The following is an 11558-nucleotide window of genomic DNA, read 5'->3' on the forward strand; positions in this document are numbered from 1 at the left end:
TAATCTGCCCCTAACATACATTTGTTTTCTTTGTAATATGAATGTGGTTTGTATTGGAGAAATGAGCTGAACTGGGGAGTGGAAATCAGTGGCTGGTTTTGGTGATGCTAGTTTTATACTGGTTGAACATTTTCTCAGTAATGCAGTAGGGTAAGAGAAATATGAAACTGGAGGTGGTTGTTTCTTCATTCTATTAGTGCTAATGGTTATCCATTTGTGACAGGCAGTTGACTTTGGATTAGAATTGGGGTTGTATGTGATTCACATAAGTAGCATTTGATGATGGAACCTGGGTGAAAAACTAGTGATTTCCACATTACAAGATATGCAAAGTGGGTTTGTTTGGGATTGTGAAATAGGAGAGAGAAATTTGCAGGATGCAGTTTAGCAATGCCAGGAACAATCATGCAGATACTCATCCAAACTGCCAACAGCAAATCAGATCCTGTTTAACCTGGCCCTACCAATTTAGAACGTTTGGATCATTTCTCGAATATTCATTACCACAAGTTTCAGAAGGTAAAATATATAAGATCAAAACCAATTTATCCTACTTGTGAACACTCCTAGTAAGAGTACTGAGCCAATAAGGCTAATGTGTGATGATATGTTTAGAAAGCACAGGCAAACAGAAAGGATCTAGTTATAATAGCCTCACTAGACTTGAGAGAGTACAATGAAGAATAGATGATTTTCTGCTGTCCAATTACACATGTCATACAAACTTCACTCACAATTTCCAATGTCATGAAAAATAATTTAGTGGTTGACCATATTAAGCAGAAAAGGAAATACATGAAACTAATAGTAAAAAAATGAATCTACTACCATAGCATTAAGTAAAAAGTTACCAGAAGAATCTGCATTGTCGGCGGGTGAACTGATCCCTCATAGAGAAGCCCAGCTGAAACTAGTGCTGCTGACTGGAAGGCAACAGAATAGAATGTGAGGTCAAATCAATATTCCAACTACTGCCAAATAAATCTCATGACTATTTTTTACACCTTTGCAAATTGATCAATCATTCAAGACTCAATTTTAGCAACAACTGTAACCAAGTAGAGAGTCAACTGCAATATGAGGAAGAAAACTGGAATTCACCAACTACAGCAAGGAAGTCCACAAAATAAGCTTATACCAATTTAGAACAGAGTCTGGAAAGTGCTTCTCAAGAAAATAGTGTTCTGAAGAATTTTTTTTGTATGCTAATGAACACATCTTTGGATGCATCAATGCACGCCTTTTAAGTTTTTGCAAACAATTAAACTTTGCCTTCCTTGTAGAAGAAACAAATATTCATTTCCAAATGTAAAAAAAAAAAAAACACAAATTATTTTATGATGTAATTCAAGTGAGACAGTGATAAATACCTGCACAAGGGTTGGTAACTCCAAATCCGGAAATGAAGAAGAATGCCGAGAAGGTATATGAAAATACAGTGACTGCCACACAGAGCAATTGAGTCAGTTTTGTGAATTAGACTAGTAAGTGACTTAGGAATATAGAGAAGAAGAATATTAAAGCAATGCTTAATGTAATGTTCTATTCTCCACACGAAAAAGTCACATCTACTAAAAAGTGTTTAAGTGGTTGGAGCCCCTAGTTAGTATCTGAAAAGGTCACTAAAATATAGGACACAAAAGATGCAGATTGAATGTTAAGATGCCAATTGGCATCCACTGCAGGAAACCATTGCACGCTAGTTTATTGATTCTCATGCTTACAGAATTGTATACCAATTCAACAAAAAAATCAACAATCAAAAGAAATTCTGTCTTGGGGAAGAAGGCATCCTTCCATCCAAAACACAAAAGGCTAGGAAGACTTTAGCAAGCAAAACTTCAATAGATGAAGAAGAGAAGATTGAACCTTAACAGAATATCTAGGTTTAAATATGGTTTTTCATCATGAAAGAAAAAGAAATGAAGAGGTTTACATATGGTTTTTACCTTTGATATTGCTGGGTGCATTGTTTTCCTGTAAGAAGCTGCCAGACCAAGCATTAATCCTACCGTTGTACTTTCATGCTCCTGTTGATATGAAGCAGTAAGAAGCAAAACCAGACAAAAAAAGGACAAAATAAACAGTAAATATATGAATAAAATGATTATAGATGATGCTAAAGCTATAGAATATGTAACTAATATCTAGATCCTTGGGTAGCTTTGAAGAATGATATGACCAGGTTCTTTTCTTGAAGAAAGTGGTGTAGGGAATATGATTTTAAACATACGAACTATCTCACTCCCCTCTCAACACCAAAGTTCGAACTGGTACAATTATTTGATTTGCTGTCAGCACACTAATTACAAATTATGAACACAGCAAATTAGAAGGCAAAAAAAGAGAGCAAAAGGTGGTCAAACCTGTGTGAAATAAGTGTATATGTCGCTAATCACTAAAACACGCAGATATCCATGTAATCCTAATGCAAGGAGGAGTCCAGCATGGATCGCATTTGGTTCCTCAGGTTTGTTGTATATAATCCATGTCCTTGACACTTTTCCCTGCATGTGAAAGGGAAAAATACTTCAAAACAAGTTTTCTAAAAATGCTTTTCAAGGTAAAATAGTATATAACATAAGTAATATGAAAAACAGCTGAGAAATAAAGGAAACCAGAAAATTGGAACAGTCAAATCAATAATAAAGAGTAATAAATATATGCCCATCTTTACTAGAGCAAGTGCATGTCACATTAAGCAAAATGATAAACTGCATTTTAATGTCACATCAATAACAAAGAGTAATAAATATATTCCTGTTTTTTCTAAAGCAAGTGCAAGTCACATTAAGCAAAATGATTAGCAACATTTTAACGTCATTAAAAAGTGAACTAAGAATTTCATAATGCAGAAAAACTTGGTGAAAAATAGGTAGAGTAATTGATGAACTTGAACTAGGGGGAGAAAAACATGATCTCAAAAGGATACAAAAATAAACCTGAAGGGGAGCCAGCCTTAGTCCAGCAGCAACAGCATTGTGAAACTCTGACCAAGATTTAAGTTCTTGTATATTCCTTATATTTGGGTCTAGATTTACCTATCAAAAGAAAGAACATGCAAGACAGAAAAATAAGAAAGAAGGAGAAGATGTTCAGAAGAAAAATGATAAAGAGACAAAGCTCCGACTGCAAACTCAAGGAAAACAGAATAATTTATTTTTTATTATTTAGCATGTTAAAGTTCGTTCATCAAGATTCATCAAAAGAAATGGAACTACCCAACCATTACAAAATGCTAGTTACGAGAACATAGCAGGTAACATGTAACCAAGAGAACAGAAACACATAGACAACAGAAGTTTACAAGTTTATTACTTAATAAAACAACAACATACAGTTGCATTTTGTTGAGCCAGCAACCGACCTGCTAAAACAAGCTTTGGCACCGTGAAGGCCTGCAGAAAGAGATTAAATATGAAACAGGATTGCATCATCAAAAATCAATTTAGTTACAAAAGCCCAAGAAATTAAAAAGTAAAACAGAAAGAATACCTCTGTTAGAAGGGTAGATATGGTTGCTAGAGTAAATGCCCCACGGCCAAGAGGAAGAGCAGTGGTCCTTTGTGCCAGGTGCCACAGTTGAGCCTTCACAAGCAAAAGGGAGAGAAGAGGACACAATAAGATAAGGATCTGAACCATAAGTAAAACAGGAACAATGTAATAATAAAAGACTGCGGAACTTTTAAGGTCTCTCATCCTCAGTACTGAAATTCTCCATGTGTATTGTAGTGAACATTACTTTGAAAAATTCCCATGTGCAGCACAACTTGTTAATCGTCCAAACACATTGTTATCTTGTAGTAGCATTTAGCATTTCAATCTATACAAGGAAGTTAATAACTACTAGAACACTTAGAAATAAATATTTTACAGCTTTCAAATAGACAGCAAGTGAGGTATACCTGCTGTATGTCCTGGTCAGAGGCGCTGGGGTTAACAGATGTTTGGATAGCCACAGGTCTTGTGGAGCACAAGAGTCGTCTAACCTGGTTGAAGTGAAAATAGGTAGTAAGAAAACACAGAAGAGTACAGAACTTTTCATAATGCAACAATTACATGAGTGCAATTTAAGAAAACTGATTCAAAACCTAGTGCAACAAACTAATAGACTCTGCCAGATTCAAAATGATTGAATAGCATCCATGAACTGATGTCAAATTTAAGAAAACTTCTTTTATAAGACTTTATCATACAAAAATTGCATCAGGAAGCATTTCAAACCTTAGGTAAATCTTAAATCATTTCCCTGCACTTATAATTTGAACAGTTCGATATTGATGGTTGATCCTATGGGCAAGAGCAAACCTCATTCAACCGCTGATCTCGACCATACTGCAATTGAGTGCTGGAGTTGAAGATATGTTCCATACCATCCATCATAGACCCATCAGCAGAATCTGAATCTTCAAACTTGGCACTTTCCAGTCCAGTAGTATCAGAAACTGTAGAAGGAATTGTCACCGGATGCAAATGTAGCATGTAAGGTGTCGACATGGAGATCAGATTCACATTGGGTTGAGTTTCAAGTTCCCCAGATTTGCATGGCAGAGCTGAACAAGACAAAGCCAGATCCTCTCTACCAAGAAGAACATATGCAGCTGCAGACCAATCAGTTGGAGGGGATTCCCGGCACTTGTCTAGGGCCTAAAGGTGAAGAAAATCATTAGTGTAGATAAAAGCCGGACCATCACCTTTTCTGAACAATTATTCCATAGATAAACCTGCCGCTAGACATAATATCCCAACTTTTCACTACCTTCACTTGACTTGCTAGGTCACTACACAACAATATGAACTTTACCATTTCAAAAGATAATACAGGAATTTACGAAGTTCTATGGATCTATTTGCTCGCATAGCTTCCCATACCCAGCAAAGTACTATAATCAACTTACATGTCGCAGAGGAAGGGATACACCAGATGGTAGTGAGTCAAGCTGCTGCAGACCAAATCTTTCCCCAACCATTGCCAAAACCGTGAGCTCCTCACTAGTGCAACATGAACCCATAGCAATATTACAGTAAACACCAGATGACAGCTTCTTGCCTATTTGTTTACCACCACATAATAAACTGTAGAAGGAAACTATCTTTCTTGCCCAGCTCACAACAGAGTTTCCATCTTTACAAATTAAAGGCGGAAGATCATCCGTATTAGCAGAACTACAACCATGTTGCAAGCAGTTTTCAAGCCATCTGAATAAACTAGGAGGAGTTTTCTGGGAGAAAGGCATCTCACATGTCCCAATTTTCAAAATCAGACCAGGAAAATCACGAATATAATGATCCAAATAATTTCCCTCACCAAGAAACTTGGCAATATTGCATAAAAGAACTGCCACAAGCTCCAAGTCCCTACAAGCAAACATTCTAGGCATAAGATGTTAACGAAACTTTTGAGTTATATACATCAAACAAATAAAACGAAAAGGTTGAGCCTTAGATTACTTATGCAATTTAAACTTTAGTGAGTCATTTAGCTTAGAAAACTATACCAGAATGTCTTTGTTCAAAAAAATATTTAAATAGACTCAAAATGTTTGCAACAATAGTCTAAATAATGAACTAGACTTACCGTTTGCGAAGTTTATCCAGTTTCAGACTTTCATATAATGCATGTAGACAATCCAAGCTCTCCTGTAATAGCTCAAAGTAAAATGACTTTTCTGAACTTCGATTACCTTCCATATTTGATCCAAAGGAATCCATTTTCTCCGGATCAAAGGACAATTCTGATGAAGAAACCCTAGAAATAAAATTAAGTTTATGGTAGTTCTTGTGAAATTTGCTGTTAACAAGAAACTCCCAGGATGAATGCTGCTCTAAGTCTGAATGCTTCTGAGAAGTGGCACTAGGCTTCCTACACATTTGAAGTATGATATTACAAAATGAGTTCCATTCAGAATCAACACTAGAATTGGCCCTAGACAAATAGTCAGAGTTACTATCTCCCCAGAGAAGAGCAAGGAAATGGTTATAGAAGCCAGAACTGAGCCCCTCAGCCATTGCTGTGATGCAATCATTAACTAATGAAGATGAAGGGCTTCTTCGTAATGTGCATCGAATCATCTGAAAACAAAAAATTGAGGGTATAATATTATTAACAGAGTAAGTGTGATTGACAGAATTGTAGAAGGTTAAAAATTCTGGTGGATAGTAAGAACAAATTAAAAGGGTCGGCCAATTAGCTAATCTGCATAATTAAATACTGTTACTGTATAGATAGATCTCATTGCAAAACTTCATTAACAAAAACAATCACTATTGCAAGTTATTAAAAGCATGAACATGCTATTAGCAATATGAAGCTACAACCAACTCAATTAAACTAATCCCAAACTAATGTGAGGTGAACTTTAATCTTTTTACTCCATTCTACCAGCATGGGACTGTATGAAACTGTACTGTAAATTATGAAATAATCCAGAACAAAATGCACAGCATATAGGTAGGAGAAAAGTAAAGAAAACAAAAAAAGTTGCAGAGGAGCACAGCTAAACAAGAAACATTAAAGCAGACGAGCATGCAAAAAAAAAAAGTGGTGACAATAACAATGGTAATTGGTGATAAATGTACCAGATTTGGCTCAAAAAAGAACTTTCTGTGTACATATTAACAAACCTGGCCACTATTTAATATTAGATTAACACGCCCCTCCACTGCATCAGTCAATCCTAAAATCTTTGAGTCAAGCGGAACAGATGCAGTCTCTGAGAATTCCAAATTATGTGAAAGATGGCCTTTTCCAAAAAAAGACGGCAACAAATACTTACACAATAATTGCTTCCCTGACTGCAACATAACATGTGAGTTAATATTACCCATATAGCCAAATCATATGGAGAAAAGAACATGAATTGATTTTGCAAATCACTCATCACTGCTCTGACAAAAAATATTATCAATAGACTGATAGACAAAACATAGTGCAGTTCATAGAGCAAGCAATGTGCAGTTCATAGCTAAAAATATTATCAAAAGAATGTCTCAGAGAAGAAAACTAAATTTGCTTTCTGTTACTAAGAATGATGAGATTACTAAATAACATTTATCGTACACAAGGAATCTTGGTTAGTGCAGAGGAACTATTTCTCCTATAAAATTTTAAGTACTGAAAAACACACACACAAGTTGGACATGTAACAAATAGAGCTGCTAGTATAAAGAAAAGATTCAAACCCAGCCAGTTGAAATTGGTTAACAATCTTCATAAACAAACTCTGAAGCTATATAATTATCAAGGGAAAGTGAGTCAAACTTCTGGTTGGGAACGCTACTACCCATTTTTAAACTAAAAACTGCCTGTAAAAATTTATTGACTTTTTGGCATAACAAGAAATAATAATAATAATAATAATTGAAATGAATAATTGTAGATGGCAGTATTGATTGAATATCTGTATAAATGTTAGCAAGAAATCCCAGAAATACAGAGGAAAAGTTATCAACTTATGCTGGACACAAGAAAATTACAGGGAGAAAGCATCCAAACAGACAAAAAGTTGCTCTTTACATGAAGGGGTATAGAAAAACAAATAAAAGCTAAAAAGATTATTATGATGTCAAGACTAATGCAGGCCACCAGGGCATGCAGCTTACAATAAGGAGAAGCGAGTTGTCGGGAGCCAAAACAACAGTGTCTGTATAAGGCAGGAGTCCTACTTTCACTCTGCAAAAGAAAGAGAAGCCAAAAGTGGAAAAGCGTGATTTCATAAGAAAAGATGATGACCTGGTCAGGTTGAAGCATATAAAGACAGAAAAGAAAGGCCAACTCTACCTTGGGTGTGTAACACTCACAGGTGCAGCTGCAACTGCAGCAACACTCCAGCTCACATCAGGTTTGATATCAAAAATAATCTCATTATTAATTTCAAGACTTTGAAGCTTTACAGACAACAACTTCTTCTGTTCTTGAAGAAGAAAACAAATAACAGGAGCAGCATCATCGTCAGTCGCGAGAAAAACCTTTAACATGAAAAGGAAACAAATTGTGTAAGCACCGTATATCATAAATTACCAGAAGGAAAATAGTATGATAGACATCAAACTCAATTGAATGAAACACGGGTCAGATACACCAGTTCAGAATAATGGCAAAAAATTGGAGGCAAACTCTATTTGGAAGAGCAACTCCAACCATGGTAGTCGAAATATCTTCAACCAAACTTGATTTTTGAAGAAAGAAGGGGTTAAAAAAATGAGTTGAAAAGAATAATTGTGCTTTTGTAAGGGTTTTATTTTCATTTCATTAGACTTAGGTACAGACTAAGTTCCGGAACCATAAGGTGCCAAGAACTGATGAAAGGCACCTTACTAGCAGCTGTCTGGGCACCCTTCCCCTGCCATATTCTACGGAAGGAGAAATTTTTATCTAATACATCATCAAAAGCTGCACCACTTAGACTGGCATTTTCAGCTTCAAAATTAGAATTCATGATTTCAGCAACCCACAGTGAATGCTGCATCTTCCCTGCATATAAAGCAAAACGTTATACATGATAACATTAGAAAGGAGATAAAAGTAAAAGAGACATGGAATAATCCACTCAAAGGCAATACGAGAAACCTTTATTGTATGATGCCATTAGAGGAATTCGATTGCTAGTCCAAATTGCTCTTTCATCAAAATCCTTCATTATGGTCAATTTTCCTCTTTCTTCAACATACATCAACTGTGAAAGATCAAAGCAGTATAGTTTGTGATCATCACAGAATACAAAAATAAAAGGAACCTAACTACATAACTTCAAAAATGACAAGGCAAGCAAGTTGTTCTTTTCATTCAGCAAAAGCAACTATACATACATGTGGCTCTTCCAACAGATCCTTCAAAATGAGATGTGAGGACATTATAACTGAATCTCCTTTGATCACATGATCAAATGTCCCCAAAACACCAAAGTTATGGTGTGGGCTGTGCACAATCTCTCGTTTAGCACGGGACATATCACACACGCCAAATAAAGGGCTTGGGGATGAGAAGTGATTTTGCATTGGAGAATTCTCAGAGGCTGACTGGAGTAGCAAACCGAATGGGAGAGGCCATATTGATGTGATAGTACAAGGGAGGGGAATGGATACTACTTCACCTGTGTGTGAGAGAGAGAAAGAGTAAGAGAATGAGAGTATCAGCTTAATTTCAGAAAACAAATAGCAGCTCAACCGATGCAACGAAATGTCTAGGCTAAAAAAAAAATTAAAATTCCTGGATAAAGTACAACCAGATATGTATAAACTGAGCAGTACAATATGCTCCTCTCTAGTAGATATGCGACACTTTGTATTCATGGGCCCGTGTCAACACAAAAACAAAAAAGTGCACCACCAAACAGCACAAGGCGATACAAAAATGACAATGATTATGTATATCCTAACAACATTAATTTTCTTCTGTTTACAAAATGCTGCATTTTTTATTTTTTTGTAATTGAAACAACTGGAGTGATTGCCTGTTGATTATGTTGATGCCCTGGGACGCCTGAGAATTAGATGCTATGCACCAAGTTTTGCAATAGCATGCTAAACAGGAATGACTATTTCACGAAAAAATAAAATGTTCATTGAAAGAAAATATCATATTGCATTATCACCAAAAAAAAAAACATCTCAGTCTTCTTACCTGATATGTTATATATTGTTAAGGAATCAGTAAGCAATATGCAAAGCAGAGCTTCAGAAAGATCACCCAGATGACACCAGCACGCCTGTAACATGATAAAGAAGTCGTAGTAGAAATCATATACTGTAAAAGGGTATTATAACAAACATAATCTGATAACGAGCCAAATGTAGGATCACTTTGTACCATGATAACTGGGGAGGGCAACGTGAATCTCTTGAAAACTCTTGCACCAGTAGACCATATAATCCTATTAAGCCACCGGAGAGAGAGGAGATAAATGGGAATTCTATAAAAATGATAGTAATAAAAGCAGTGGATGATATTCGGGGAAAAAAAGCTATTAAATTTAATTCAGTTAGTTACAACATTACTGTAAATGGAATCAATTACTGGCTAAGTAGGATGAACAGAATTAGACATCAAACTTCGATCAGATATGCAAATACTTATAACTCAAGAAAATAGGAGTCGTGTAATTAAACAAATTGACCTAAAATTAACGGTAATCTCATTCCAAAAAAGAAATTTTTAGAGAGAAAAAAGACAGTATCAGTATGATGTACTTGTTTCCTCTAATGAAGAGCTCGTGGTCGCTGCGATCTCTGAGCGCGGAGCCGCATGTATCGGTTTCGTCGATTTCGTTGCGGTCTCGGGCGATTTCGGGATCGAAGAGGAAATAGTCGTAGTCATCAGGGTCGGTGTCTGGAGGTTTACCGTCCAGAGCTTCAGCAATCAGGCCAAATGGCTTGAACTCTCCAAGAACTGTGAGTTCACAAACCCTGACGGCCATTTACAAAATCGAGTTGTGACTGAGTTGGTTGAGCGAGTGATGGAAATTTTGGATCATTAAACGTTTAGTTTCTCACTCCCGCTCTTTTTCGTGTTTTTAGTAAATGGTGCGGTTGTTCTTTTAAAGCCTTAAACCCTAGCGAACTAGATTATGATAACCCGACCCCAAAATGACGAGCCGAACTCGCATGACCCGGTCCCGTATGTTTCGTGTTTGTTGGGAGTAAAAAATTGACGTTAAATATTAATAGTACGTTTGTTTTATGTTAAAAAAAATGAAAATATTAATAGTACGTTTGTTTTATGTTTAAAAAAAATAAATTTTTTATTTTTAAATTATTTTAATCTACTAATATTAAAAATAATTTTTAAAAAATACATATATATATATATAATTTTTATGTATTTCAAAGCAAAAAAACTTTAAAAAATGATTGTTGCTACAAGATTAAATGAGCTATGAGAGGCTAATGGCATATTTGATAGTGTGTTTTCAACTATATTTAGATATATTTTAAATATATATTTATTTAAATAATATTAAATTGATATTTTTAAATATTTTTCAATGATTTTGATATATTTATGTCAAAAAAATAAAAATATATTTTTTAAATATATTTTTAAATAAAAAATAATTTTAAAAAATATTTTACACCATAATACCATCCGATAAGAGGATATTTAACACAACTTTTGCTCATTCTTTTCGGTGATGCACCGAAGTTTTTCACTTGAAAAAATATTAAATTGATTATTTTTAATGTTTTTATAAAAAATATTTTTAAATATTTTTAAATAAAATATTATTTTAAAAAAATACTGTATATCATACAGAGAAGCAAGAAAACTATTAAAAGATAGAGTATTGATGATATTTGACAGGGGAGAGTGAGAGGTGAGAAAAATATTTGTAAGATCGAATAATTCCTAAATCAACAATCAAATAAATATAATAAAAATAATATGGGATAGTGTCGTTCATTTGCTTAAATATAAAATATTATTTAGAAATGCCGTTGAAATTGTATTCCTTTAAATTCTTTAAAAGAAATTGTTAAAATTTATTTTTTATATCTTTTTAATGTATTGATATCAAAATAATTTTTAAAAAATAAAAAAATATTATTTGAATATATTTTTA

General features: G+C 34.6%; 1 protein-coding gene across 1 annotated transcript in view; it reads right to left on the reverse strand.

Moving 5' to 3' along the window:
- Positions 1–10519, reverse strand: part of EMB2771 (E3 ubiquitin ligase) — a 24434-nt gene extending 13915 nt beyond the window's left edge. The window contains exons 1-20 of the mRNA XM_011001385.1: positions 10189–10519; positions 9809–9872; positions 9623–9707; positions 8809–9092; positions 8570–8675; positions 8313–8473; positions 7781–7968; positions 7603–7672; positions 6625–6795; positions 5579–6072; positions 4899–5358; positions 4309–4647; positions 3906–3989; positions 3496–3588; positions 3339–3398; positions 2943–3041; positions 2367–2507; positions 1950–2030; positions 1371–1442; positions 852–923 (exon numbers count right to left, since the gene is read on the reverse strand). Of these exons, the coding sequence (XP_010999687.1) occupies positions 852–923; positions 1371–1442; positions 1950–2030; positions 2367–2507; positions 2943–3041; positions 3339–3398; positions 3496–3588; positions 3906–3989; positions 4309–4647; positions 4899–5358; positions 5579–6072; positions 6625–6795; positions 7603–7672; positions 7781–7968; positions 8313–8473; positions 8570–8675; positions 8809–9092; positions 9623–9707; positions 9809–9872; positions 10189–10415 (3351 nt within the window). The 5' untranslated portion in view covers positions 10416–10519. The remainder of the gene's footprint in view (positions 1–851; positions 924–1370; positions 1443–1949; positions 2031–2366; positions 2508–2942; positions 3042–3338; positions 3399–3495; positions 3589–3905; positions 3990–4308; positions 4648–4898; positions 5359–5578; positions 6073–6624; positions 6796–7602; positions 7673–7780; positions 7969–8312; positions 8474–8569; positions 8676–8808; positions 9093–9622; positions 9708–9808; positions 9873–10188) is intronic.
- Positions 10520–11558: the final 1039 nt, after the last annotated feature.

This window comes from Populus euphratica, unplaced genomic scaffold, assembly GCF_000495115.2.
Source record: "Populus euphratica unplaced genomic scaffold, PopEup_1.0 scaffold1.1, whole genome shotgun sequence".
In the NCBI taxonomy this organism is placed as follows: Eukaryota; Viridiplantae; Streptophyta; class Magnoliopsida; order Malpighiales; family Salicaceae; genus Populus; species Populus euphratica.